General features: G+C 41.2%; 1 protein-coding gene across 1 annotated transcript in view; it reads left to right on the forward strand.

The window, feature by feature from the left end:
* Window positions 1-26,373, forward strand: part of RAB3C (RAB3C, member RAS oncogene family) — a 289,724-nt gene that overhangs the window by 127,942 nt on the left and 135,409 nt on the right. Inside the window, exon 3 of the mRNA XM_019798663.2 lies at window positions 673-791. Coding sequence (XP_019654222.1) covers window positions 673-791 — 119 coding nt within the window. The remainder of the gene's footprint in view (window positions 1-672; window positions 792-26,373) is intronic.

A 26,373-nucleotide genomic window follows, 5' to 3' on the forward strand; every position in this document is an offset into this window, starting at 1 on the left:
ACAGCAGCCAGTACTTAGCATTTATCGACCACCATTTGTGTGCCAGGCTCTGTGTGAAGCACTTTACCTCCACTGTTTCACATAATCCTAACAAACATGCCAGACTTTAGAGGTTCAGTTACAGACGTTCAGAGGCTTGTCCATGTTCCCCAGCTATGTAATAAGGGAACAGACTCCAGGTCTATTGACTCAAACATCCGCACAAAGCAGGTATTCTTACTCTCATGTTGCAGTTGAATAAAGTGAGATTAAACTGCATGCTTTTAAAAGCAGGGAACTTTTCATAAAATTCTTCTTTTCCCCCACAGTAAATAGATTACAAATTCATAATGCTGGGGCTAACGATCTCTTCTTGTTTTAAACTATGCAAAAAGCTACAGATTTTGATATGTATAATCTTTTTATTTTATTATCTATAGTTATCTGCTGCTTAACAGGAATGAACATATGTAGAAGGTATTTTGAGCTAGATCTTTACCAAAAAAAGAATTTTTCATAATATCGCAGAGCTGCCATATGAAAATCATGAGGGAAAACAAGACTTAAAAGATATACAGTGATACCCTGCAAGTACAATGTAGACTCCTTTTATGACTGTTTCTGGAGTAATTAATCATGTCCCCAAATATGTACTGCCTTATTTTTTGAGAGATTATTATTGTTATTTTTTAGGACACAGCAGGCCAGGAAAGATACAGGACTATCACCACAGCCTACTACCGTGGGGCCATGGGCTTTATTTTAATGTATGACATCACAAATGAAGAATCCTTCAATGCGGTACAGGATTGGTAAGTAAGAGCAAATACTCCCATCACTAATAATAATGGCCTCTCCTTCGACTTCCTCTTCCTCCTCAAAGCAGTGACCACACTATAGGGTCATATATGTGTTTATTGTGTACTGTGATCCCCCTTGTGCTTCATAAAGGAGACAAATACTAGCTATGCTCAGAGTCATTGTTTAGGGATTGGTAAGAAATCCTTCTGGTGATTTTTCTACATTCTGTACCTTCCAGTGCTTTGCAACCTGTCATGCTTAGTTCCATGGAGAATTTTGATTTTTTTTTCCATATAAGTAATGAATGGTTTGGACACTTCTGGTCTAAAACAGGGATTTGGAGACTGTGAACCATAGGCCACATTTGGCCTGTGGGCCTGATCTGGCCCACCACTTGTTTTGTGAATAGTTTTATTAGAACGTAGCCGGGCTCATTTCCTTATCATCTGTGACAGCTTTCACGCTCAACAGCAAAAGTAAGTTGTTTCAACAGAAACCGCATGGCCCACAAAGCCTGAAACATCTTCTCTCTGGCTGTTGACAGTAAAAGCCTGCTGACCCCTTGTCTAGATTTGTTACATAGTTTTCAGTTTTTCTTCAAGTTGAAAAGTTTCAAAGGACTGAGATAAAGGCAGAGATAAAAGCCAAGCGTGTCCTGACTCGTGGGTACATCAGCCATGCGAAAACCCCTCTGTCCGTGGGGAGTAGGATTGGCAGCAGAGAGCCTGCGTGGCTTCCCTCAGCCTATTCCGCCAGCGCATTGGGAGGACAGGTGGACGAGCTGACGGTCATGGTCAGGGATTCGAGCAGCAGGGCTGAGCAGAGTTGCTTTCCTGTGGCAAGAGCCAGAGTCTAGCTGGAGCTTTGTGTGGTAGGAGGAAGAAAATGGCGCTCCCGCTGCTGGCCTGAACAGCCGTCACATTCTAACTGCCAACAGTCACAGCTCGGCTTATGTAAGCGGATAGTAGCCATACAGAAGTGAAATAAACTGCATTCATTTTTTTTCTGCTTTGCATCACAGTATTATCCAAAGCGATTTTTTTTTTTTACATGTGTATCAGCTCAGTTAAGGTCAGATGCTATTAAAAACTTTAATTCTCTTTAGATTTTTTCTTTTAAATTTTAATTGTTCATCTGAGAAAACACCTGTATCTCTCCTACTTACACACACAGAGGCGTACACGCTTACAATGTAAGAAATACATTTACAGTACATTTACAGTAACTACTGAAAAAGGAAATATATAGCTACAAACTGAGAAGGGCGAGCTTGGGACTATATGAAAAAGTAATTATCTTCCACTGAGGCACATAAAAGAAGGCTTAAGTACTCTTCTTTTTAGTAGACTGAATATTGTAAAAATGCCAGTTCTTCTCAAATTAATTCATAGATGCAAGGCAACCCCAATTAAATACCAGCAGGTTTGGTACAAAATGGAATGAAACAGAGAGTCCAAACATAGACACAAATCCATCTGGGGATTTAGTTTGTGATGAAAGTACCATTTCAAATTAGTGACAGAAAGTTTGTTCAATTAATAATGTGGTGATATCTAGTTAATTGTCACACACAGCTCTGGCATACAAACTGTTATGCAAAACGGTCATTTTAACTTTGATTCTTTCCTCTCAGCAAATGTCGAGACCCAGTGCTCCCGGACAGGGGAGTTCATGAATCACATTCCAAACTTCAGGGTCCCAAATGCTGTTTGCACCCATAGTTCTTGCCCTGTTGTTTCAATGAAAGTTACATGACTGCTGAGAATACCAAAAATTGAGTTCATTGAAACCAAATGGCAACAAGGCCAGGAACCAAGCTCTCTATACTTCTGGCTCTAGCATCAGAAATGACGTGGAGAAGTTCAGCTTCCTCGTGCCCTACCCCACACCTTGCCTTGCTCACCCCAGTCAACCCAGCTCCATCCCCACCAACGCTTCCTCGCCTGTGAACAGACCATCTGCCCTTACCAGTATTCCTCTGCCTCAGGTTCTCTCTTTGACTCTTTACCACTCTTCCTTTTTGAAGCTGTTTCCTTTTTTCTTTCTTTCTTTCTTTTTTATTTTTTTTAAAGATTTTATTTATTTATTTGACAGAGAAAGAGAGACAGCCAGCGAGAGAGGGAATACATGCAGGGGGAGTGGGAGAGGAAGCAGGCTTCCCATGGAGGAGCCCAATGTGGGGGTCGATCCCAGAACTCCAGGATCATGCCCTGAGCCGAAGGCAGACGCTTAACGACTGAGCCACCCAGGCACCCCAACTTTCTTTATTTTTTGAGAGGTGTGTTTTTCCAGATTATTCTTGTCTCTCCCTAAGAGTGCTTCTCTTTCTACTTCCAAGATATCCCTCACCCAGCCAAGGGTAAGCATACCCCCATGGTTTGTTCTACTGGGCTCATTTTTACTTTCCTTGGCTATCCTATCCTCTCACACACATCATTTATCACTTACACCGGATAGCTCCCAAGTTTACATTTCTGGCTCCAGTCTGTGTTCTAAACTGCGGTGTTGCATTTCCAGATGCCCAAAATATTTCTTCACCTGGATATCCTGCTGGTGCCTCAGAATCAATCATCTCTGCCTAAAATTGTTCACCTTCCTGAAATCATTATTTCTTCTCCTTGACACCACAACACTCCGTCACCCAGGGTCCACCCTGAATCCAATTCTAACCTCCAACCATCCCAATCTGGAACTTGATCTTGCATATTAATTTTTTCTGAATATCTTTTGATTTGACTCCTGATTCTCCATTCCTACTGTGACTATCATTGCTTTTCTTCTTCTTACTGTTGCTTCTCCCCTCACAGTAGCCTTCTAACTGATCTTTCTCCCTTTTGATTTCTTCCTGTCCCAAAGCACCCTATCCCTCTGCTGCTATAAAGGTCTTCCAGAAGAACATAATCCTAAAGACCACTGCAAAACCCCTGCCCAAAGCCATGACTTACCATCACCTACTGAATTAGTTAACACTTCTTCAGCCTGACTTTCAGACATACCACATTACGGAGCCACCATACCTGTACAGTCTCTTCTCACTATCATAGAGGCTAACTGATCTATATATGGCTTCTAGAACCCAGCCTTAACTTTCTAAACTTTGTGGGGTTTTGCTTGGATATTACCCCCTGCTTTGCATATTGTCTTCACAGGCTACCGCCTCCACTCCCCAGCACATCTAGATCTGTCAAAAACCAACAAAATCGATCCTTACCTTCTCCTTTTTTTCCATCCCCAACTGCATAACCATTATTCTTAGGGGGGTTTTATTCACTCAAACATTTATTGAGCACCCCCTCTTGACAATCTGCCGGACATTGTATTTATGCCAGCATTTACTACCCCAGTTAATGGAGCACCCTCATCAAGTTATCTGATGTAGAAATCTGAGCAGTGTTTTTGATTTCTCTCTTTTACACATCACATCTCATTGACTTCCAAGTCCAATAATTCTGATTTTCCGAATGCCTCTCGAATCTATTCTTATGCTTTATTGCCACTGTCTTCATCTGGGCTGTCATCGGCTCTCATCTACTTTACAAACCTATCTTGTCTTTTTACTTTTTGGTCCCACCCACTCCACATCCTATATCATACTGCTCAGAGCTAGTGAACCTTAACATGTCTTTTTTTAATTTTAAGATTTATTTATTTATTTTGGAGAGACAAAAAGAGAGAGAGCATGCAAATGGAGGGGAGGGGCAGAGAGAGGGGGAGAGAATCTCAAGCAGACTCCCTGCTGAGCACAGAGCCCTACACAGGGCTCCATCCCATGACCCTGAGATCAACCTGAGCCAAAACCAAGAGTCAGACGCTCAACCAGCTGAGCCACCCAGAAGCCCCGAACGTTAACATGTCTTAAAAATAAATTTTCAGTAATGAATTTGGGCATATGTATTTTTAAAACCTTCATGAATGATCCTACAGCCCGTTTCTGATTAAGGCCATTGGTTTAGAACAAATCAAGCATGGTAAACAGTGTAGCCTCCACCCATGTGTGTCACTACCATCATCTCCCACCCATCTCCTCCACTGTCCCATATTTCAAACAACTTTGCTCAATGTACAGATGTTTGATCCCTCTAATACCTCTGTGTCTCTGCTTAGAATACCTTCTCTGTTATCTTCCCAACTCTTACTCACCTTTCAAGGGCAGCTCAAATATCAACTCTTGTATGCAGCTTTTGAAGATACTGCTACCCCCTTTCCTACCCACCCCAATGTCCAATCCCAGTGGACAATGCTAGTCATCCCTTCTGTCTGCATCCATCCTACCCCAGCACTTTCTACAGACCACATACAGAACCTAGTAGACTCGGTTGTTATTCGATTACATTTTTTCTCAGAGGAGTGGTGGCCAGAGAGTTTCCTGGATCTCAGTTGGAGCACGGCCCCAGGTATATGGAATTTGGATCCCTTGTCCAGACTCTTCCTAAACGTCCAGCCCCTAAGACTCAACTGTCAACGCCTACTGCAGTGCCTTTCATCTTGACTTAAAATCTTCCCATTCCTGACGTTAAATGCATTTCTGTTCTAAGTATGGCATGGCCACAGGCTGCTGTATTTCCTGTAGGAGAATGTCACTGACTTATCTTCCCCCACCGTATTTATTTACATTTGTCTTTTTATGACACAATGAGGAACTCTAAATATAAGTTTGGGTTTTTGTTTTTTTTGTTGTTTTTTTTGTGGGTTTTGTTTTTTTGGGGTTTTTTTTTTGAGACAGGAAATCTGGTGAGCAGATTGATATTTTTTAAAAACCACCAGACTGAGGATAAAAGTCTAACACCATCATCCCACCAGTTTTAAATAATTCATTTTTATGACGTTCAGGGTACCATTGCAGATGTGCTAGAACCAGAATGACATTTCACCTTCAAATATCCTTTTCCCTTGCAATTTTTTGTTAATCAAAAATATATAATGGTCTTAAATGAAGGTGACATCATGTTCAATATGAAAGAATTTTAGACTGATAATAAAAACTAAGATAAGATGAATAACCGCTAAGCCTTTGTTCATGGCTTCCTGACCTTGTTGAAGGGTCCTATCAACTATAAAATTGGTTCTTTTTTTATTTTATTTTTTTTATTTTTTAAAGATTTTATTTATTTATTCGACAGAGATAGAGACAGCCAGCGAGAGAGGGAACACAAGCAGGGGGAGTGGGAGAGGAAGAAGCAGGCTCATAGCCGAGGAGCCTGATGTGGGGCTCGATCCCAGAACGCTGGGATCACGCCCTGAGCCGAAGGCAGACGCTTAACCGCTGTGCCACCCAGGCGCCCCTATAAAGTTGGTTCTGTCACAGCTCAGAGTGAGTAGTGGTGGGATTAGAACACAGACGTCTGATGCCAAGGTTCACCCCCACCCCACACTGGGCATCAAGGAGTATTTCTTCTCCCTCTTTTTCTCTCATTGCTCACTCTCTCCTTGCTGCTCTGACCCAGCCTTAAACCATTTTTCCTGTATGGATAACCCAACTTCAAGTCAAGCTTCTATTTAAAGGACTCATAGCTCCTACTGCACAGCTCCTCCCAAACAGCCTGAAGTAAAAAACACCTAATCCCCTCAACTGTCCTTCGCAGCTCCTTTTTGGTTTACCAGGCCAAAAGCCTCGGGGCTAAACTTAACTCCTTGTTTTCTGACACGTTACATCCACTCCTTCAAAAAATACCGTTGTATCTTGATTCTAATCTCAAAATACAGTCCACTCTTGTTGAAAGTTGTTATACCCCAGGAAGTCCCCCCAAAATGTTCAGCTAGTGAATACTGAATTGTTACTCCACAGGGAAAGTAGACAGGTTCCTGGGAGTCTCTGGTCACATTTTTGCCAGTGGTTCAATATGTGCTTGGTTTTAGGTGTGTTTCCACTTAAAGGCACTTTATTTAATGTATTTTGTTGATTCGTGAACACTGAACTCATGGCCAACAGCAGGAACCTCGGGCCTAAATGAAGTGTGTCTGACACACGTACCGCTGCACAGCCATACCACAGTCTTTTCACACTTGGGCACGCCAGCCAGCAGTTAGGCTTTATGCTCGGAGGTCATTTTAAGCAGCACAGTCACCAACAAAAAGCACAAAGGTGAAAAGTATGGCACTAAGCATATTGCGAAAAAGCACTGTTTGCCGAACAAGACTGGAACAAGGCAGAGCATGGTCTTTTTGAGTCTCCGCTGGGGATGCGTGCATCAGCCCACTCTGATTTTTCATCACTTTGACTTCTGTCTGCAGATGTCTGTGAAAGCGCCGTTGAGTATTTATTTGGGGATTACAAATAAAAATTAGCACATAGGCAAATTTGCAAATACAGAATCCATGAATAATGAGAACCAATTTTATATCCAGAATCCCATCACTGCCCACCATTCCCTCTGTGTATTAGTTTGGTCAGGCTGCCGTAGCAAGGTCCACAGACTGGGTAGCTAAACAAGAGAAATTTATTGTCTCACAGTTCTGGGGCTTGAAGTCCCAGATCAGAGTATTGACGGGACTGGCTTCTGAGAACATGACAGTGAATCTGTTCCAGACCTTTCTTCTAGCTTCTGGTAGCCTCAGGCATACCATGACTAGTAGATGGCTGTCTGCTTCCTGTGTTTTCGTGTCATCTCTCCTTTGAATGCGTCTCCCTCTGTGCTCAACATTATGCTTTCTTTTTTTTTAAGATTTTTATTTATTTAGTTGAGAGAGAGAGCGAACAAGAGAGAGCAAGAGAGCACAAGCAGGGAGAGTGGTAGAAGGAGAGGAAGAAGCAGGCTTCCCGCTGAACAGGGAGCCCGACGCAGGGCTCATCCCAGGACCCCGCGATCATGACCTGAGTCAAAGGCAGACGCTTAACCAACTGAGCCTCTCAGGTGCCACCAAACTTATCCTTTCTATAAAGATGCAGTAACATTGGACCAGGGCCCACCTTAATGACCTCATCTTAACTTGATCATCTATAAACCCCTAATTCTAAATAACGGCCACATTCACGGGGACTTAGGATTAGAGTTTCAGTATTTCTGGAGGATACAATTCAACCCGTAACACACTGATACCACCTTGATCGGGCCACCATCCTCTCCTGTCTGGATTGTTGCTATAGCCTAACTGCTCATCCTGCTTCTACCACTGTCCCCACCCCCAGAATCTTCCCAGCACAGAGAGGGAGCTTATCTTTTCAAACTGTGAATCAGATCATGTCACTCTTCTGTTCCAAACATTCACAGCTTCGCACCTATCCTGGAATAAAGCCAAAGCCCTTACAAGAGCCTACGAGATTCTGTGCAACTGACTCTCCGCCTCTCTGATCTCCCCTTCTCCTCCTCTTCCTCTCTTGCACCCCGGTCTAGCCACAGCAGCCTCTTTGCTATTTCTAGAGCAGACCAAACATGCTGCTTCTTCCTCAGGACATTTGCTCCTGCTTTTCTCGCTGCTTAGAAGTTTCTTTCCCAGATAGTCTTATGGTTCTCCCCTCACCTAATGGTCTTCACTATACCACCTTCTCAGCAAGACCTTTTATATTGCCCACCCTATTTTATATCGCATCTTTTTTTATTTTATAACTTACTTATTGATCACATCTGTCTTCCCAACAAGAATGCTGGCTTCACAGAACAGCCATTTCTGTCCTTTTTATGCAGTATTATGTCCAGAATAGTCTGGACACATACTAGGTGTTCAATACATATTTTTTGAGTAAATAAAAATATGAAAACAGAGACAGAAGTATATGGGACTAGATCTTATTCATTTCCTGTCTTTATAGTCTGGCACATATGAATTATGTCCAACAAAAAATTGATGACGAGGGCCAGAATAGTATCAGACCATTATGATGAAAGTAAATCAATACTTTCAATTCAAATGTAGTAAGGAGGTAATGCCTCTTTTACCAAAATTTTGTCTATATTATAAAATTCCCCCAGCTTCTTGGTAGAATGGAGAGGATATGTGGGTAGAATTGATAAAGAGAAATTAAAATGTTTTAGCATACATATGGGGAAAAGTGACTTGAAGTTACCTGATTAGTTTTTGTAGTACATTCTATTTCTAAAATGGTTTGGTTTGGGGTTTTTTGTTTGTTTGCTTGCTTGTTTGCTTGTTTTTAGAGAAGAGGGTATATTTGGGGACTGGTTTAGTACAACAAATGCATAGCACATATTTCAGGGTACCTGAAGAGAATTAGAAATGTCATCTAACCCAGTGGGAAATATTTGCTCATCTCTCGTGGCCTCAGTTCAAGGTTTTTCTTACTGTTTCTGTTTCCAATTAACCAACTGTCCGCCTCTGGGTTTTCTTGTTTCTTTGTTTTTTCCACTCACTCTTTCATTTACTGTAGTTGGTCCTGGCTTGTTTCAGTGAATTCCGCACACTGGAAACTGAGATAAAAGTTAGCTGCATGAAGAATACAGACATGGTACAAAATGTAAATCCTTGAATTAAAGATCTTAATTAAGCATTTAATTTTACCCAATATCTGCCCAGACCTGTAAGGCAAACATGGGCTCATATTTTGGTCAGAGAGAATCAATCTATTTCTTTCTTTCTTTCTTTCTTTCTTTTTTTCTTTCTTTCTTTCTTTCTTTCTTTCTTTCTTTCTTCCTTCCTTCCTTCCTTCCTTCCTTCCTTCCTCTTCCTTCCTTCCTTCCTTCCTTCCTTCCTTCCTCTCTCTCTCTCTCTCTTTCTCTCTCTCTCTCTTTCTTTCTTTTTCCAACCTGGGAAATAGCAAATGTCTGGAAGACTGAAGTCTGTCCTGTATGACTTGGTGTTTTGGTACTTAACTAACCTCAACTGCATTCCGAGGTGGTAATTACTATTCTATAAATATTAACACTAAACCAAAGGCTAGAAGCTAAGTTCTAGTTGCTGCAGCTTACCCCAGTCAGGCTATATAGGGACTATAAAGATTAAATAAAAAATGTGGCCTCTTGGATAAAAGGTATTATATAAATATGATTGCTATTTGTTCTGTTTCAGTTGCCCTCTGAAATATCCTTCTCGGCAGAGCTTTTTGTGCAGTTTTGTATGACTATACTTATTGCAAATGCCAGTATTTTCTCACAGGATTTCCTTGGTTTCCACCTATTTTAATATACCTTCTTTTCTTTGAAATTAGTTGCCTACCTTTGGGGAATAGATTTGCCTTGAAGGACGGTAATTATACCTGTCACGTAACTCTTCACGAGAGGAGACTGTAGTGAGAGCCTGTTTTCTGGCCGTAGATGTTCATCTTAGTTTCTGGGTGGTACGGTTGATGATTGTTGTATCAAAACAAATCTGTAGGACTGTTGGTGATATCATTAAGAAAACAGATTTCTAGGCTTTAAAACGGAACAGTAATGCCTGTGGCTTTGTCGAACCTTACCAGTGTTTTCAGATCTGTGGCGAATGTGGTCTCCAAGTCTGCTTTCTGACTGTAGTGAATATGTTGGGTACTTCCTGATACCTACCACTGGTCCTCATTTTCTAATTGTCCAATCAGCAGATACACGTGTACTCAGCTACAGCATCGTGAAATGAGTAGTAAGGCCAAGTCCTCTAGGTCTAAACTGGTACAACTCCAGTCTAATCTCTAATTCTAAGTTCTTGACATTGTTTGCCTCATATAGGGCTCCTGACTAGCGGGAGCATTCTGGAGGCTTGTTTATTCATTTACCATTGGGCTGGGTTTGGTCATTTATCTTTGCAGTTCAGTTCATTGACGTAATTTTTTTTTAAAGATTTTATTTATTTATTCAACAGAGATAGAGACAGCCAGTGAGAGAGGGAACACAAGCAGGGGGAGTGGGAGAGGAAAGAAGCAGGCTCATAGCAGAGGAGCCTGACGTGGGGCTGGATCCCATAACGCCGGGATCACGCCCTGAGCTGAAGGCAGACACCCAACCGCTGTGCCACCCAGGCACCCCATTGATGTAATTTTCTTAATTATCAGTTGTAAACGAACCCCTATGCACCCACACCTTAAAAACAAAATAGAAAGAAAGAAAGAGAAGAAAAGAAAGAAAGGAGAGAAGGGGAAAGGAAAGGAGAGGAAAGGAAAGGAAGAAACATTAAAGGTAACTATTCAGAAAATTAGAAAAATAGCACAATAGTAGTCGTGGGAGGATTCCATTTCATCACCAGAAGATAGGTCATCATATATAAAGCCTGATTCCGTTAAATGTAGACAGAGCCCTTCTTCAGTGTTGTCTGTACCTTTCCTTTTCTGTTCCATCAATTTCCAAAGCAAGGTGTAACTAAAAGGACATACGAGCCACCCGACCATACATCATAGTCTCCCTGCCGTCAACCTCATGTTCTTTGCTCATATAATATCCCTTAGGACAGTTCCCATTTAAGGTCTCTGTATCCTATAACCTAATTTTAATTTATAAATATCAAATGAATTTGGCTCTTTCTCTGTCGTTCCTTCCCATAGCATACTGAAAGCAGCAACCAGTGGAAGGCAGATGAGGGGAGAAATGTCACAAGGTCTGTGTGGTTTCCAGACCTTTTTTTTAAAAACCAAATACTCACAGCGATTAAGTTTTTGAGTAGTCAGCCTGATATATGTCTACCCAGAGTTAGCCAGACTCAAGATTAAGGGCAGAGTCCTCTACAAGATTGGCCTCACTTCAGTTTGGGAGTTTCCCATGACTATTGTTAGGTTTGAGAAGTCACTAAAATGACTGACAATTCAGGAAAGAGCAGTACTTAAAATTTCAGCACTCCTGTGGAAGACCACTTTGTGGAAAACTGCCCTGAGCAAGCCTGCCACGGAGCGCTGCAAGGCTGACTAACGTGGGCACCCCAGCTACCCCGACACCAGATGACCTCGCTGGGTCCTCCACTACTCAGACTTGTGTCTCACTTTCCCTTTGGCATCCATTTTTTCTTTTGCCCTTGTTGGTTCTCCATATTTAGCTGTTCAAATCAGTTTCATTCCTACTGAAGCAAAGCGTAGTGAGAAGGCCAGCATGACAGGGTCGTGTGGAAATAACCCTCCTCACAATGCCCATGTCAGAATGTCAAAACATTCTTTTATAAGCAAATAGTAAAACAACAATTATTTTTACCTCCTACTTCATCCCTAACCCCATTTCTTATCAAACCCCTTCCCTCAACCTCACACCTTTGCTGAGTTCCACTGGGCTCAATCCTAAACATGACATTTTTGATAGATTTGTTACCCTGACGTTCAAGAAGTTAAGTATAGTAAGAAACAGCTGTGCCCACTCCCCAGCCTAGCACTTCCTAATTACATATCAACTATTTAAGGAATGGGAAGAAATGGATGCTCTGCTATAATTGAGATTATTTTCGTTCTGTTTTTGATAAACTGTGAACTTTGAATATGTATATTAATATGGTAATTTATGCAAATCTTTGCCTTCAGAGTTTGTATTCTGGAAATGAGTCCTTTCTGAATTGCTGGAGCACAGAATTTTATATCCTATGACCTTATCATATATTTTGAAAAGGACCAAAGAGGACTTAATTTATGTAGCTTGATAAAACAGCTTATTTCAGTAGAAATTTCCTTAAGCCAGGAGAGAAAGTTACTTTTTTTTTTTTTTAATTCCTTCAATTTAAAACTAACGGAGACAGGGATCTGGGGAGGAAATGAGAAAGGCTGAAAGAACGGGGTGGAATTATTGGTTAAATCTCCATTTTGAGAAGGGCGTGGGGCACCTGGTGAGGACTCGGGCTGGTGAGGAGAGCTGTGAAGCCTTCATAAACACTTCATGGAAGCCCCTTGCCTCAAAATTAGACAAATCCAACAAACCAAAATATTGTATAAGCTGGGAACTTCCGCAGTGCTTACAATTCCTTAGACTCCCTTGACTATATTTAAATAAGGTAAAGGATTCCTAACTTACAGGATGGCTGTGAGGAGTAGAGGAGAATATCTAATATATCTGGCATGTTGTAGACACTGAAGAACTTTCTCTTGCTCTCAGTCTGTATCAGACCGTAGTTCCTGGTCCAGATAGCACACTAGAATCACTTAGACATCTTTTCAAGGCATATTATCCTATGCAGTAATTCAATCAGAATTTCTGCTGTTGTTACCCCAGCAACAGGAATTTTAAAAAATCTCCCTAATTGAGTGTAATGTGAAGTTACATTGAAAGATGAGAGCTTTACCCAAGGCAACTGTTGTCACCTATTATTGGAATTGGACACCCTTGTATTAATAACAACATTCTGAGGAAATACATAAATGTATCTTATATAGCTTCTTAACTTTTTGTATCTTTAGATTTTGCAGAATGATTTTTTTATGCCCCTACTTCTACAAGCAATCCATTAAAAATGATGACTGTCCCACATATTTCCACTTTGGACTGGATCTTAATTCTACATTGCTTGCCAGCTTTTGTTTTGTTTTGTTTTCCCCTCAGAAATTCTGTAGTTCAGGTAGAAACACAGTATTGAGTCTAGGTGTGGCTCAGTCCTTCAAACCCGAAGGACTCAGATCACAAGCCCTGGTCCTGTCAGCAAGCACACGACCTACAGCTGACCTACAGCTGCGTTCTGAGGCAGGGGCTCCTTCTGGACTTCCTCCCAGTGTGAGAAATGTAAGCTTGAACCCATGGTTGAAGCATATAGTTTCCCCCTGAAAGGGGGAAAGAGATGCAGTCGAGTAGTAAGTACTTCGTATCAAAGATTCATCGTCAGCCCAGTTGCCACAAAGGCTCCCAGGAGTCACTACTGTTTTATTAATGGCCGAAGGACTGGTATGGAATGGGCTTCTGCAGGCCTGAGGCAAACACCACCTCAGACATGTGGGAGTCACATGGTTGAGCAGCCCTGTGTGGCATTTCTGGGGAACTTAATCTGGCTCAGGATTCTCACGAGCAGCAGCAGCACCTGGTTGCTGATTTGGGATGAGGTGACAAGTGCATGTTGTGCCTTTTCATGCTTTCTTCATTCTCTTTGATGAGGTGCTCACACAGAGAAGAGGTGAGGCCAGACTCTGAACTTTTAGAGCCTTCTAACTAGACAGAGCAGGGGTACGGTCATGCTTGTGGTTTTCCAAACTTGACATATATATTTTTTAAAGTTGAATATGAAGCGCACAGTATGCGGAGTATAGCATGCAAGATTGCATCCAGCCAACAAGGACTGTGTTTTGTTTGGTTGGCTTTTGTTTGAAGTTGGTGGTTTTTGCAGGGCAGTCACTTCAAAGTTGAAATGAATCACATCCTGCCCTCACAAACTGCAGAGTCTTTCAGGGGAAATAAGACATGCAGTTCCCTGGTCACTGGGCCACTATTAGGGAATCAGCCTTGTTCCTAGAACTTCCTTGTTGGCCAGTCTCTCAGCCCTTGCTCCCTCCGTGCCTCCCACATGGCCAGGGCCTTTCTGCTAGCCACCCTCTGATATTCAAAGGCCCCATTCTTCCAGGTCTACTGTTTGAAAAATAGAGGGGATATAATAACCGTGTGCACCTGTCTTCACTCCAGCCACATCAGACCACGGGCCATTACTCAGATGTGCAGGGCTCCATGCTACGTCCACTGTTCCATCAGAATGCCGGGCACCTCTCCCCACTGCAGATCTGTAGTGTCCTCCTCTTCTTCCAAAGCTCACCTCACATACAGCCTCCTCCTCGCTAATGCAGAGAATGTCCTGACTGAAGCCAGCCAGGAGGCTGGTATGCATTAAAATCTTAGTTACCATTCCTTCCTCCAGCCCTCCCGGTCAGTGTCAGTGACCTCCCAGGGGCTTGCTTCCCCCGCACTTTTGCCTTTTCTTGATCTTGTAAGCACTTACTTCCTCCCGACTTGTATTATCATGATTTACCTGTTGATTTCCTCCACTATGCTACAAAGTTCTTGACATTGAATATGAACCCAAGGATCTTTCAAGGAGCCTTACGCTTAGTAGGCACTCAAGCAATATGCAATTGACGATGAATGAATGAGTGGATGCGAAAATAAATGCCCATGACTATGCCCAACCTTTGCCCGCATAACTCCCCCTTCCACTGGGTTTGCTCCTTATCTACACAAATCTTATTAGCTGATTGCTTTCATTCTTTCCAGGGACTAATCAGATTAAAACAGTTCACAGAATATGTAAGTCAATCATTGATTTGCTAGGGTAGATGGGAACATTTGCACTTGAAAAGGAGAGTTCTATCTTCCCAAATTGGTCTCCAGTTTTTAAAGGATTTATGATATATATAAATAGGAGGGTCTTTTTCTTACTCTCCGAGGCTGGGGAAACAAACGAAAAACAGCCTTTTGTTCTAGGCAAGTGACTATGCTTCCCGTAATGGGTCTGTCAGGGAACAAATACATGGAGCCAGAATCATTTTGTGGCGTTTTCAGGCAGCTTACTGCCCAGCCTTCCTCATCACCTTTGCAAAGAGCTCTGCTCTATGTGGGACTTTCAGAAAATAAAGACATGACAAAGGACAGAGAGGATGGGGTATATGCTGAATATTTTAACTGGGTATCAGGAAGCAGCCATCTTTGTGAGAGCTAGTGATTGCACATATATGCACACTCACATAGCCATCCTTATGATATTTCAAAAGATATACATCTTGTAGCCCGAGCTTAGCAATAAGGACTTTGATTTATGACTTCCCATTAGCAGCCACTACACATCATTGTGATTCGCCACCATCTTGCATCATAATTAACTCATCCATATAGTACGGTTTGATAGCTAGAATGGGAAGCAGTATTTGCTTCCTGCCCCCGCTGCAGCTGCGGAGGGAATGCACACCATTTTTCTGAAATCAAAAATCTCATGTCTGTCTTTTTAACAGGGCAGAGGGCTTGCTTTGATTTTTTTAAGCTTTGCGGAATAACACAGAGGAGGTTAAAGCAGAAATAGATANGTGGATGCGAAAATAAATGCCCATGACTATGCCCAACCTTTGCCCGCATAACTCCCCCTTCCACTGGGTTTGCTCCTTATCTACACAAATCTTATTAGCTGATTGCTTTCATTCTTTCCAGGGACTAATCAGATTAAAACAGTTCACAGAATATGTAAGTCAATCATTGATTTGCTAGGGTAGATGGGAACATTTGCACTTGAAAAGGAGAGTTCTATCTTCCCAAATTGGTCTCCAGTTTTTAAAGGATTTATGATATATATAAATAGGAGGGTCTTTTTCTTACTCTCCGAGGCTGGGGAAACAAACGAAAAACAGCCTTTTGTTCTAGGCAAGTGACTATGCTTCCCGTAATGGGTCTGTCAGGGAACAAATACATGGAGCCAGAATCATTTTGTGGCGTTTTCAGGCAGCTTACTGCCCAGCCTTCCTCATCACCTTTGCAAAGAGCTCTGCTCTATGTGGGACTTTCAGAAAATAAAGACATGACAAAGGACAGAGAGGATGGGGTATATGCTGAATATTTTAACTGGGTATCAGGAAGCAGCCATCTTTGTGAGAGCTAGTGATTGCACATATATGCACACTCACATAGCCATCCTTATGATATTTCAAAAGATATACATCTTGTAGCCCGAGCTTAGCAATAAGGACTTTGATTTATGACTTCCCATTAGCAGCCACTACACATCATTGTGATTCGCCACCATCTTGCATCATAATTAACTCATCCATATAGTACGGTTTGATAGCTAGAATGGGAAGCAGTATTTGCTTCCTGCCCCCGCTGCAGCTGCGGAGGGAATGCACACCATTTTTCTGAAATCAAAAATCTCATGTCTGTCTTTTTAACAGGGCAGAGGGCTTGCTTTGATTTTTTTAAGCTTTGCGGAATAACACAGAGGAGGTTAAAGCAGAAATAGATACTGCTTCATTAACAGTGAGTCCAGCTGGCTCAGTCAAATTAGGTTTCGTTCCTAACCTTTAATATCTAATCTACCTACTAATTTGAGAGTTTTAATCTGCCTGGGTCCCTTGGCAGGAAGGTCAGAAGTCACTGTCACTCTCATCCAGGGGCTCAGGTTTCTGGACCCTTCTATTGGCTTCGCTGGTGAGAGTCTGCTCTCGTCTGCCAAATCATCATCTTCTTCATCTTCCATGTGAGTCTCACTGTCCTCTGCGTCTTCGTTGTCATTGGAGTCTCAAATAGGAAGGTGTTTCACAACGTTGGTTTGCAAACTCAGTGTGCTTGCAGATTCTGAAAAGATTCCAAAACTGNTACATCTTGTAGCCCGAGCTTAGCAATAAGGACTTTGATTTATGACTTCCCATTAGCAGCCACTACACATCATTGTGATTCGCCACCATCTTGCATCATAATTAACTCATCCATATAGTACGGTTTGATAGCTAGAATGGGAAGCAGTATTTGCTTCCTGCCCCCGCTGCAGCTGCGGAGGGAATGCACACCATTTTTCTGAAATCAAAAATCTCATGTCTGTCTTTTTAACGGGGCAGAGGGCTTGCTTTGATTTTTTTAAGCTTTGCGGAATAACACAGAGGAGGTTAAAGCAGAAATAGATACTGCTTCCTTAACAGTGAGTCCAGCTGGCTCAGTCAAATTAGGTTTCGTTCCTAACCTTTAATATCTAATCTACCTACTAATTTGAGAGTTTTAATCTGCCTGGGTCCCTTGGCAGGAAGGTCAGAAGTCACTGTCACTCTCATCCAGGGGCTCAGGTTTCTGGACCCTTCTATTGGCTTCGCTGGTGAGAGTCTGCTCTCGTCTGCCAAATCATCATCTTCTTCATCTTCCATGTGAGTCTCACTGTCCTCTGCGTCTTCGTTGTCATTGGAGTCTCAAATAGGAAGGTGTTTCACAACGTTGGTTTGCAAACTCAGTGTGCTTGCAGATTCTGAAAAGATTCCAAAACTGTAACACTCTGCATGTATAAAGATATTTATTATTTATTTATTTATTCACTTACTTATTTGAGAGAGAGCAGGAACGCATGAGTGGGGGGAGGGGCAGAGGGAGAGGGACAAGGAGACTCTCCGCTCCCAGGAACCCGAGATCATGACCTGAGCTGAAAACCAAGAACCAGATGCTCCACCGACTGAGCCACCCAGGTGCCCCTTTATAAAGATGTTTATATTTTAATAATGTTATATTTTAATAATTACCATTGTTAATTATTTCATGGGTTCTTGTTTCGAGATTAGAAAACTGCTTGACTGGCTCCTTGAGCTTGGTGGTTAATTTGTCCCTCTGGTGACGCATACAAAAGCTAGCAAGGGGACAGTGGAAGCGAAAACTAAAGCGGCGGCTTGACATCCGTGATTATTCTGACAGAAATATCAAGCCTCCTTACTCCTCTCAGGAATTAAACCCTACTGTGAGGACGTACAGCTCTCTTTGATCCAGTACCTATCATCGAAACTCTCCATTTTCTTCTAACATTGTTTCTGATCAAATTTGTTTTGAAGGAGATTTTTAGGCAACAATAGACATGTATTGTGCTGACGTTTAAAGGATCTGTACTGGAACTTTCAGTAGGATTGTACAAGGTAGCAAATGAAAGTATCATCTGTCCTGCCAAATTTGAATTACAGATAAATAATGATTAGATTTTTAGTATAAGTATTCCCATGCTCTATTTGGGACATATTTATACTCAGAAATTATTTATTGTCTATCTGAACAAATCTAACTGGGCGCCCTGTATTTTATCCAGGTATCCTATTCTTTAGAAATATATAGGCAACCCGAGTATAGTAGAAAAAATTTTAAAACACTCACATTCTAACGTGTCTCCGTTAAACTTCCCTTTCACTGCTTCCTGCCATCTGCCTCTCCCATTTTTCTGGAGGTCACAGCTGGTATCCAAAAGCATGCTATTATTTAGTCAAAATATTTATTATTTCTGGCAAAAGCATGCAAGCGTCTGAAGGCTGAGGTGGGAAACTTTCATAAGGAAAACAGCATAATGTGGGTTCATTGGTACGCATTCCACAGCACCCGCCCCATCCTATTTCTATGTTGTTATTATGAATAACATGTAATATATAATAAATATATATGTGTGTGTCATCTTGTTTAAATATCCTTTTACTATCAATAGAATTAGGAAATCCTTTAGTTTGGAACTACACACAGTAAATCTCTTTAAATCTAACAATATTCAGCTCCAAGTAATTTACTTTGTAAATACTCACTAAGTGTTTATTTTATATTACAACAAGCATTACTGTCAGGACCTTAAAAAAAGTCCCTAGGGCTTACATGGCTCCAAATGATAATTGATATTATCTATGGCCAACCCTCCTTTCTATTAAATAAACTCTTTCATTCTTTCAGGGATTTAAATAATACACTCAGAGTCATCTTTGACCAACAACAGAAAAGAGCTTTTATTATTACCACATGTGTCCATCACATGACATCGTATCAGTGAATCACAGGACAGAACAACAGAACATATGTTAGAAAGGTAGAGAATTTTATCCTTATCCCAGACCTCACACTTGTTAATGTAACGGAAATTAGGAAATTCTTTAAACGGCATCTAGGCTATTCCACATGATCTGGAAGGAATTTCATGTGAAGTTATCTATCAATCCAGAGAGAATGCTGGGAAACACTAAGAATAAGAAACATAATTAACCCTTTTAGGCATTATAGTCTATGCATATTTTGTCATTGTGTTTATCCTTGACATTATAATTACCTGCTTTACCTCCCCTAAACTGGTAATTCCTGCACATTTTTTTTAGCATTGCCATTGTTTGATAGTGCCTGGTTCATAGTATGAAGAGTAATTTTTCAAAAAGTCTGGGAACTGTTACTCTAAAGTAGAATGTAATTGAATTGAGAGAGTTAGGCACAACTACTCAACATTTTAATTTGGGGAAGAATCATCCTTCTGTTGGCTTGCTTGTAGCCCCAACCTTGCATTTCTCAAAGATCTATAAGCTCTGTGTGTGTGTGTGTGTGCACATGCACACTCATGTGCACACGCGTGTGTGTATGTGTGTCTCAGAATAAATGTACATAAAGAAATATACATATATATACATATGTGCGTGTACATAGATATCCATTACAAAGAATTCCGAAGAAAGTGTAGGGAATCTTTCAGAGGTAGAGGTGGCTAACTCTCCGTCAAATTTCTGCGTGCTTTTCTATAGCTTAGTTACTGGGGGGTCGGTACAGTTAAGGACTACATTTCCTAGCTTTTCTGACACCTGGGTGGGCCATGTGATTAGTTCACACCAACAGAATGCCAGCAAAAGGAATGTATACTACCTCCAGACCATGGTGGTTAAGTGAATTTGTTTTCTTCATCCCCGTTTTCCTCTTTTAAAGGGCTAGATGCAGAATCTTGGAGACTATAGGGTAAAGATAGTACAGCCAGAAAATGGAAGGAGCCCGAGTTTCTAGAAATCACTTCTAGTAAGAGAGCTCTGCCACCCTCAATCAGCCACATTCATTTTGGACATTATGTGTACAAGGCATAAACTTCTATTGTGTTTGAGCCATAAGCTTATTTTCTTCAGAAAATAGCCTTACTCCTAACTAATATAATTTATAGGTAGAATTTTTTTTAGCACCTGTTCACTTTTTTTTTCTTTTCTGTCCTCACTAGAAGCAGTTGTTCAGACTGTTATAGTTTGCCCTTCCCTATCTTTCTTTCATAGTGCTTAGAAAAATCCCAGTACTGAGAAATCATGATTCTTACACAATTTCAAAAGGATTGGTTCTATGTGAATTTTCTTTTTACTTAGGAAACATTTATCTAGAACTCATTATGTAGAGCACGCATCTTGCAAGGCCTTGGGAGTAAAAAGATAATTAGCTGTTGAATTATCAAAAGAAACAAACGTATAAAAGATAAATTACAGTGAAATGGAATAAAAAATGTTACTGCCTCTAGGAGCTGGTGGATGTGTTGTCTCTACTTGGAGTAGAAGCAGCTTCACAGAGAAGGTGACCTTGAGTTAGGTGTTGGAGGATAAATATGAGGCCTGCCAATGGATGAGTCACTGTTTACACCTTTTAACCATTTATACAATGAAGAAAGGATATTGCTTTTTATAAAATGATCTTGGTTTGTCCTATTAAAGCTGGTCATATTCATCAGGAGTAATGATGTATTGTTTATTTGGAGCCTTTTGCTGAACAAAGTTTTCAGTTATTTATTTTATCATTAATAATTTATTCCTTTGCTTCAGTCCCCATGATCTCATTTACATTTTTTTAAGCTTTAAGATTTTTTTTTTTTTTTAAGATTTTTATTTATTTTTTCGACAGAGATAGAGACAGCCAGCGAGAGAGGGAACACAGCAGGGGGAGTGGGAGAGGAAGAAGCAGGCTCACAGCAGAGGAGCCCGATGTGGGGCTCGATCCCGTAACGCCGGGATCACGCCCTGAGCCGAAGGCAGACGCTCAACCGCTGTGCCACCCAGGCGCCCCGAAGATTTTTTTAAATCAAATTCTTTTGTCCACCTTGAATTTATGGTTTATATGATAACAAATTATTTCATCCATTATTAATTTATGTTTGTTAATCTTTACTTATTTGTCCATTATTTTTTTCAGATAGTATGGTAATTTATTAAACTCATAGGCTTGGCTCCATTCCAAGGACCTCTATTCTTTTTTTTTTTTTTTTTTAGATTTTATTTATTTATTTGACAGAGATAAAGACAGCCAATGAGAGAGGGAACACAAGCAGGGAGAGTGGGAGAGGAAGAAGCAGGCTTATAGCCGAGGAGCCTGATGTGGGGCTCGATCCCATAACACCGGGATCACGCCCTGAGCCGAAGGCAGACGCTCAACCACTGTGCCACCCAGGCACCCCCAAGGACCTCTATTCTGTATTATCACTCTAGTCGTGTATTTTTAACTAGTATCATGCAATTTTAACACCTTATGCTTTATAATATATTGTTATATATGATAACAATATGAATGTTAATCTCCCCTCTCACTTCTCTCAGCTTTATACAATGTTCCCTCTTGCAAGGGACCAGTTTCCAAAGTCCGGAAATTCAGAAACTGATCAAATGAACGAGAAGGAACTGAGAGGTTTAGGGAGAAAAAAGGAAGTAATAAGTTATAGAGTTGATGCTTTCTACTTCTTGCTATTGTGAGTGCTTCAAGGAAAGAGATCTTGTTATTCTTTGTAACTCGAATTAAGGCTTTGGAAAATAGATGCCATGATACATGTGTTGAAATGAATCATTACCTGGCCTTGGCTCATTTCCTTGCCTGCCAGGAACTCTATTCAAGGATCAGCTGACAAAGACTTGCATTCAGCAGCTGTTTGTAATAGACAGAAATTCTAGGAAATATTTATTAGAGAACATTGAAACTCTTAGGTAGAAGGGCTTTGAAAAAGAAGAAGAAATTAGGTCTGTGACTCTCCAAAGCAATTAACTGCTTTCTATTAATATATATGGAAATTATTTCCTCAGCCAGTGGGGTCTTTTTAATCACATTGCAAAATGTTCACATTTTACCTTATGGAGCTCATCGTAATCCACACCTTCATTTAAAAACAAGATGTAAAACTAGGTGAGCTTTGAAAGAGGTGCTGTATTTATAAAAATAAAAAGTTGTGCCGTCGTAGATAGATCATGACCATTGCTCTCTTTGTGGCTCTGCCGAAAGGTCCAGATCATAGTTGAGACAGGAAGCCAAAGGCAGGAGGGCCTGTTTGCTCGCTGCCGCACGTCCAGTGCTAGAGCGGCACCAGAAGACCCGTAGTGGGCACTCAGTAAACATTTGTTGAATGATTGAAGTGGTGTCAAGCACGAGTCACAGCCAGTGAAGCAGCTCCCTGAAGGAATAACCATCGATCTAAGTCAGGGTGTTGGCGACAAGGTCGGGAAGCAGAGCGCAAGATAGATTAAAGCAAGAGGTTTGCGCAGAAGCCGTGTACGGTGATATGCTGGGGAGAGGGAGACAGACCTCCTGGGATTAGTGATGGTCTATGAATAATGAGTTTACTGGACTCACTTGACCTTGTGTTTGTGAAATACTTAATTGTTTCTCAGACATGGAAGTAAACGTGCCGTTTTAGTATGTTTAATAAAGCTCTGAATTAATGATTTAAGTGTAGGTCAGAATTGTTGATTTCCTTAATCTGAAGCCTCTCAAACATGGTCTTTTCAGCTATACATCAGAACAAAATAGCAAAATCAAGTGCAAAAAAATGTGAAAGTAAGTAAGGAAATCAGCTTTCGGACTCATTGTGCTCACCGTGATTACCTTCTGACGCAGGCAGATGTTAAATGCATTTAGAACTCTACACTTTTCTTAAACTAGTAACAAAATTATTGCAGAGATTAGAAAAAAAAGAAACTTCTTTAACTCAAACTATGGCTTGTAAGTGAAATTCACGATAACTACATACTGAAATCACTTCTTGAACTTGCTTAGTAACTTTCAATTACCTGAACTCTGTAAATATGAAGGCACACATCTGTCAGCGAAGCAGGATCCCCTTCCCGAAGAAATACCAGAAGTAAGAGCTCAGCTCACAAATTAGTCCTGCTATGACTTCATAAGAGGCTGCATCTCAGTGCTTGGGAAAGACCAAAATATCAGCCCCTAATAAGCTGTAAGGGATTTAGGAATTCAGCCAACCATGAAAAGTCCCAACAGGACTGTGTCCCAAAGGAATGATCAGTTTGTTCTCTGTACTTATAGGTCTGACTCTGGTTGTTGTTGTTGTTGTTTTCTTGTTTATTCATTTATTTTGTTTTTTAGATTCTACATGTGAGTGAAATCATATGGTATTTATCTTTCCCAGTCTGACTTATTTCACTTAGCATAATACCCTCCAGGTCCATCCATATTGTTGCAAATGGCAAGATCTATTGTTGTTTTATGGCTGCATACTGTTCACTCTGTGTGTTTGTGTGTGTGTGTGTGTGTGTGTATCACATCTTCTTTATGATTGCTTTGGATAGAATAGGTCAAGTATCACAGTGCAGAAAACTCATTGAATCAATGCCAAAGGAGATGTTTGCAAAGAGAATGACATGTATTCGGAGTTGAACATTTGCATACGTTCTTCTCAAACTGCTCATCTTTAAGGTTTTGTAATATAGCAGCTTTCCTAGTCAGTGAGAATTCTCAATAGGCATCCCTTTTTCTTGACTCCAAATGGGAACTGATTCCTGATGGACTTTCTCCAGCTGTGAAGTGAAGGAGCAAACAAGATAGAGATATTACAGTTTTGGGGGGAAAATAGAGAACTCTGAAAGTCCTTCACTCTGCTTCGCTCAGTTTTATTACTTTTCAACTGCTACCTATAATGCATATTCATTTGTCAGTTTAAAATACAGTGTGTTACTTGAATAACATAATCATATACCAGCTTGCCAAAATATTATATTATGGAAATTCACTCTCAATCTGAAAATAGTTGTTGATGACTTAAGCACATGGAAGGAATTAGCCTACATGCTTTATTGCAGCAAGCCATCGTTTTAGGGTTCCAGGCAGGGTCAGTTTTCATCTGGAGTTTAGAAAGTGAAAAGGAATCATTTAAAAAACAAACTACATTCCTATTGAAAAAGTACTTAATAGGATGTTTTTGAGCCTGTTTAAACATCCTCCAGAATTCATAAATATTCATTGAATCAATTAGTTATTTGAAGCTTGATGTTCTGCTGCTGAATGAAAATAATTATCTGCTAAGGTGGGTGTCCTGTCTGGAGCCTGCATTTATTTTGAAATGTGTGAAGGAAACCAGTGGAGATTATCATTTTGATCTTTCTCTATGTAGAGGCATCTTTTAACTGAACTACAGAATTAACTTTTGCCTAAAAGAAACAAGGATTAAAAAAAAAGAGAGAGCAGAGATCTCACATGCCTTTTCCTGATTCCTGAATCATAGATTTTTTAAGAAGCAGTCATTTCTTTAAAAATAATTTTTAAGAAATGCCTAGTAAATTCCCATTGATTTATAGAGTAAACCCTCAACTACCCAGAGTCCAGTTTTCCAGAGCCTTCAGTCTCCCTGACATTGTTCGGGCCCGGAGATAATTTTATGCCACAGACTACCCCTTACCTCCAGGAGGCTTTAAGACGAGAAGAGACTCCTGAGCATCTGGAAAGTCAGCGTTAAGGAGAGCTGAGGCCAACCGAAGTGATGCTCAGAAGTTGGCTCAGCATCTGGTCTGCCCAGGAAGAGAAGGGGAAGGAAGGCTGGAAGGGAAAGGAGCTCCCTTGCTGACCGACTCTATCCAGAAAAAGTACAAGGACCAGAAGCACGGGAGAAGTGTAAGAGGCCAGAATTGAAGAACTAGAACAAAAGGAGAGGAAGAGAAGCAATTTTGTAGTGTTGGTAGTGTCAGGGGTGAAATGGGCATCATGAGGCTGATGGACAGCTGTGACCGGATGGGGAGGGAGGAGCAGACCCCTCGGCTTGTGGGCAGAACCCTCAGCTTCCCACCCGTCCAAACCAGAGCCCTTTAAATATTTGAGCATTGAGAGGTTTTACTTGCTTTGTTGAGGAGAGGGGAAGAGGAATTGCTTGTCAATAGTAGTAGAGCAAGTTTTGTCAGATGCTGGCTTTCGACCTGGGAAGGGGTAAGGGAGGGCTGGATGTTGGGCGGTGGGGATAGGTAGAGGTGGGACAGGTAGATTCTTCAGTTCCAGGAGAGGAGCAACGTATACAAGATATTTTTGGAACAATTTCTATCACAAGAGATTTAAATTCTGGCACTTACAGGGTTAATCCTCATCTCTGTGTTATACGGAGTGAACTATGCAATATAGTCTATTTCTCCCTGGTTGAACCTTCCACTTTGAAACATGGTTATTATGCGGTCGTGTTGTTAACAAAGGTCCTGCGTGAAACTCACTAAATAATTTATGTAAGCAAAGCAATTGGACGATTGTGATCTAGATAACATTGTCAGAGGGGCAAGCTCTTTATTGTGGGCTGAGTCTTATGTCTTACTATGATTGCTAGTTCAACCTCTTCTGACTCAGGTACCTTACCCATATTAGATGTGAGAAAAATGCCCAAATGAAAAGAGGTCAGGGTCAACATTACCCTCAGCATGAATATTTATCTAGCTCAGAGCCAAGTTAGTAGGGAAGACAGTAAGGAGAGGTAATCTTTGCCTTTGGGGGAGGTGGGGCTACACACACTCCCAACACACCGACAGTGGTAATTACCCCAGGCCAGGAATAAACGACAAATGTTCATATGGCTGGACTAGCCATGACGAGTGACAGCAGCAAAGAGGAACCAGAAATGTTTATCTCATGTTCAATGTATTTAACTGTGTGTTCCTTCTTGAAAGACAGGAAACTGAAGCACAAACAACAGAATAAGAAATTGCACAGATACATTGTCCTGTCTAGTGTTTGTTACACTGAGCGCTGCCTGTGACCCCCTCCCTCCTGGGTCACCCAGCATCATCCAGAAAGCTTACATGCTTTCTCGGCTTTTTTTTTTTTTGGGGGGGGGGTTCTTGCACAAAGCAATAAAACCTTTTTTTTTTCTAAAGATTTTATTTATTTACTTTACAGAGATAGAGACAGCCAGCAAGAGAGGGAACACAAGCAGGGGGAGTGGGAGAGGAAGAAGCAGGCTCCTAGCGGAGGAGCCTGATGTGGGGCTCGATCCCATCACGCCGGGATCACGCCCTGAGCCGAAGGCAGACGCTTAACCGCTGTGCCACCCAGGCGCCCCCAATAAAACCTTTTATGTCAGTCCAAGTGAAATACCAAGCAACACAGGCAAGGAAAC

The sequence above is a fragment of the Ailuropoda melanoleuca genome, chromosome 3, assembly GCF_002007445.2.
Source record: "Ailuropoda melanoleuca isolate Jingjing chromosome 3, ASM200744v2, whole genome shotgun sequence".
NCBI lineage: Eukaryota > Metazoa > Chordata > Mammalia > Carnivora > Ursidae > Ailuropoda > Ailuropoda melanoleuca.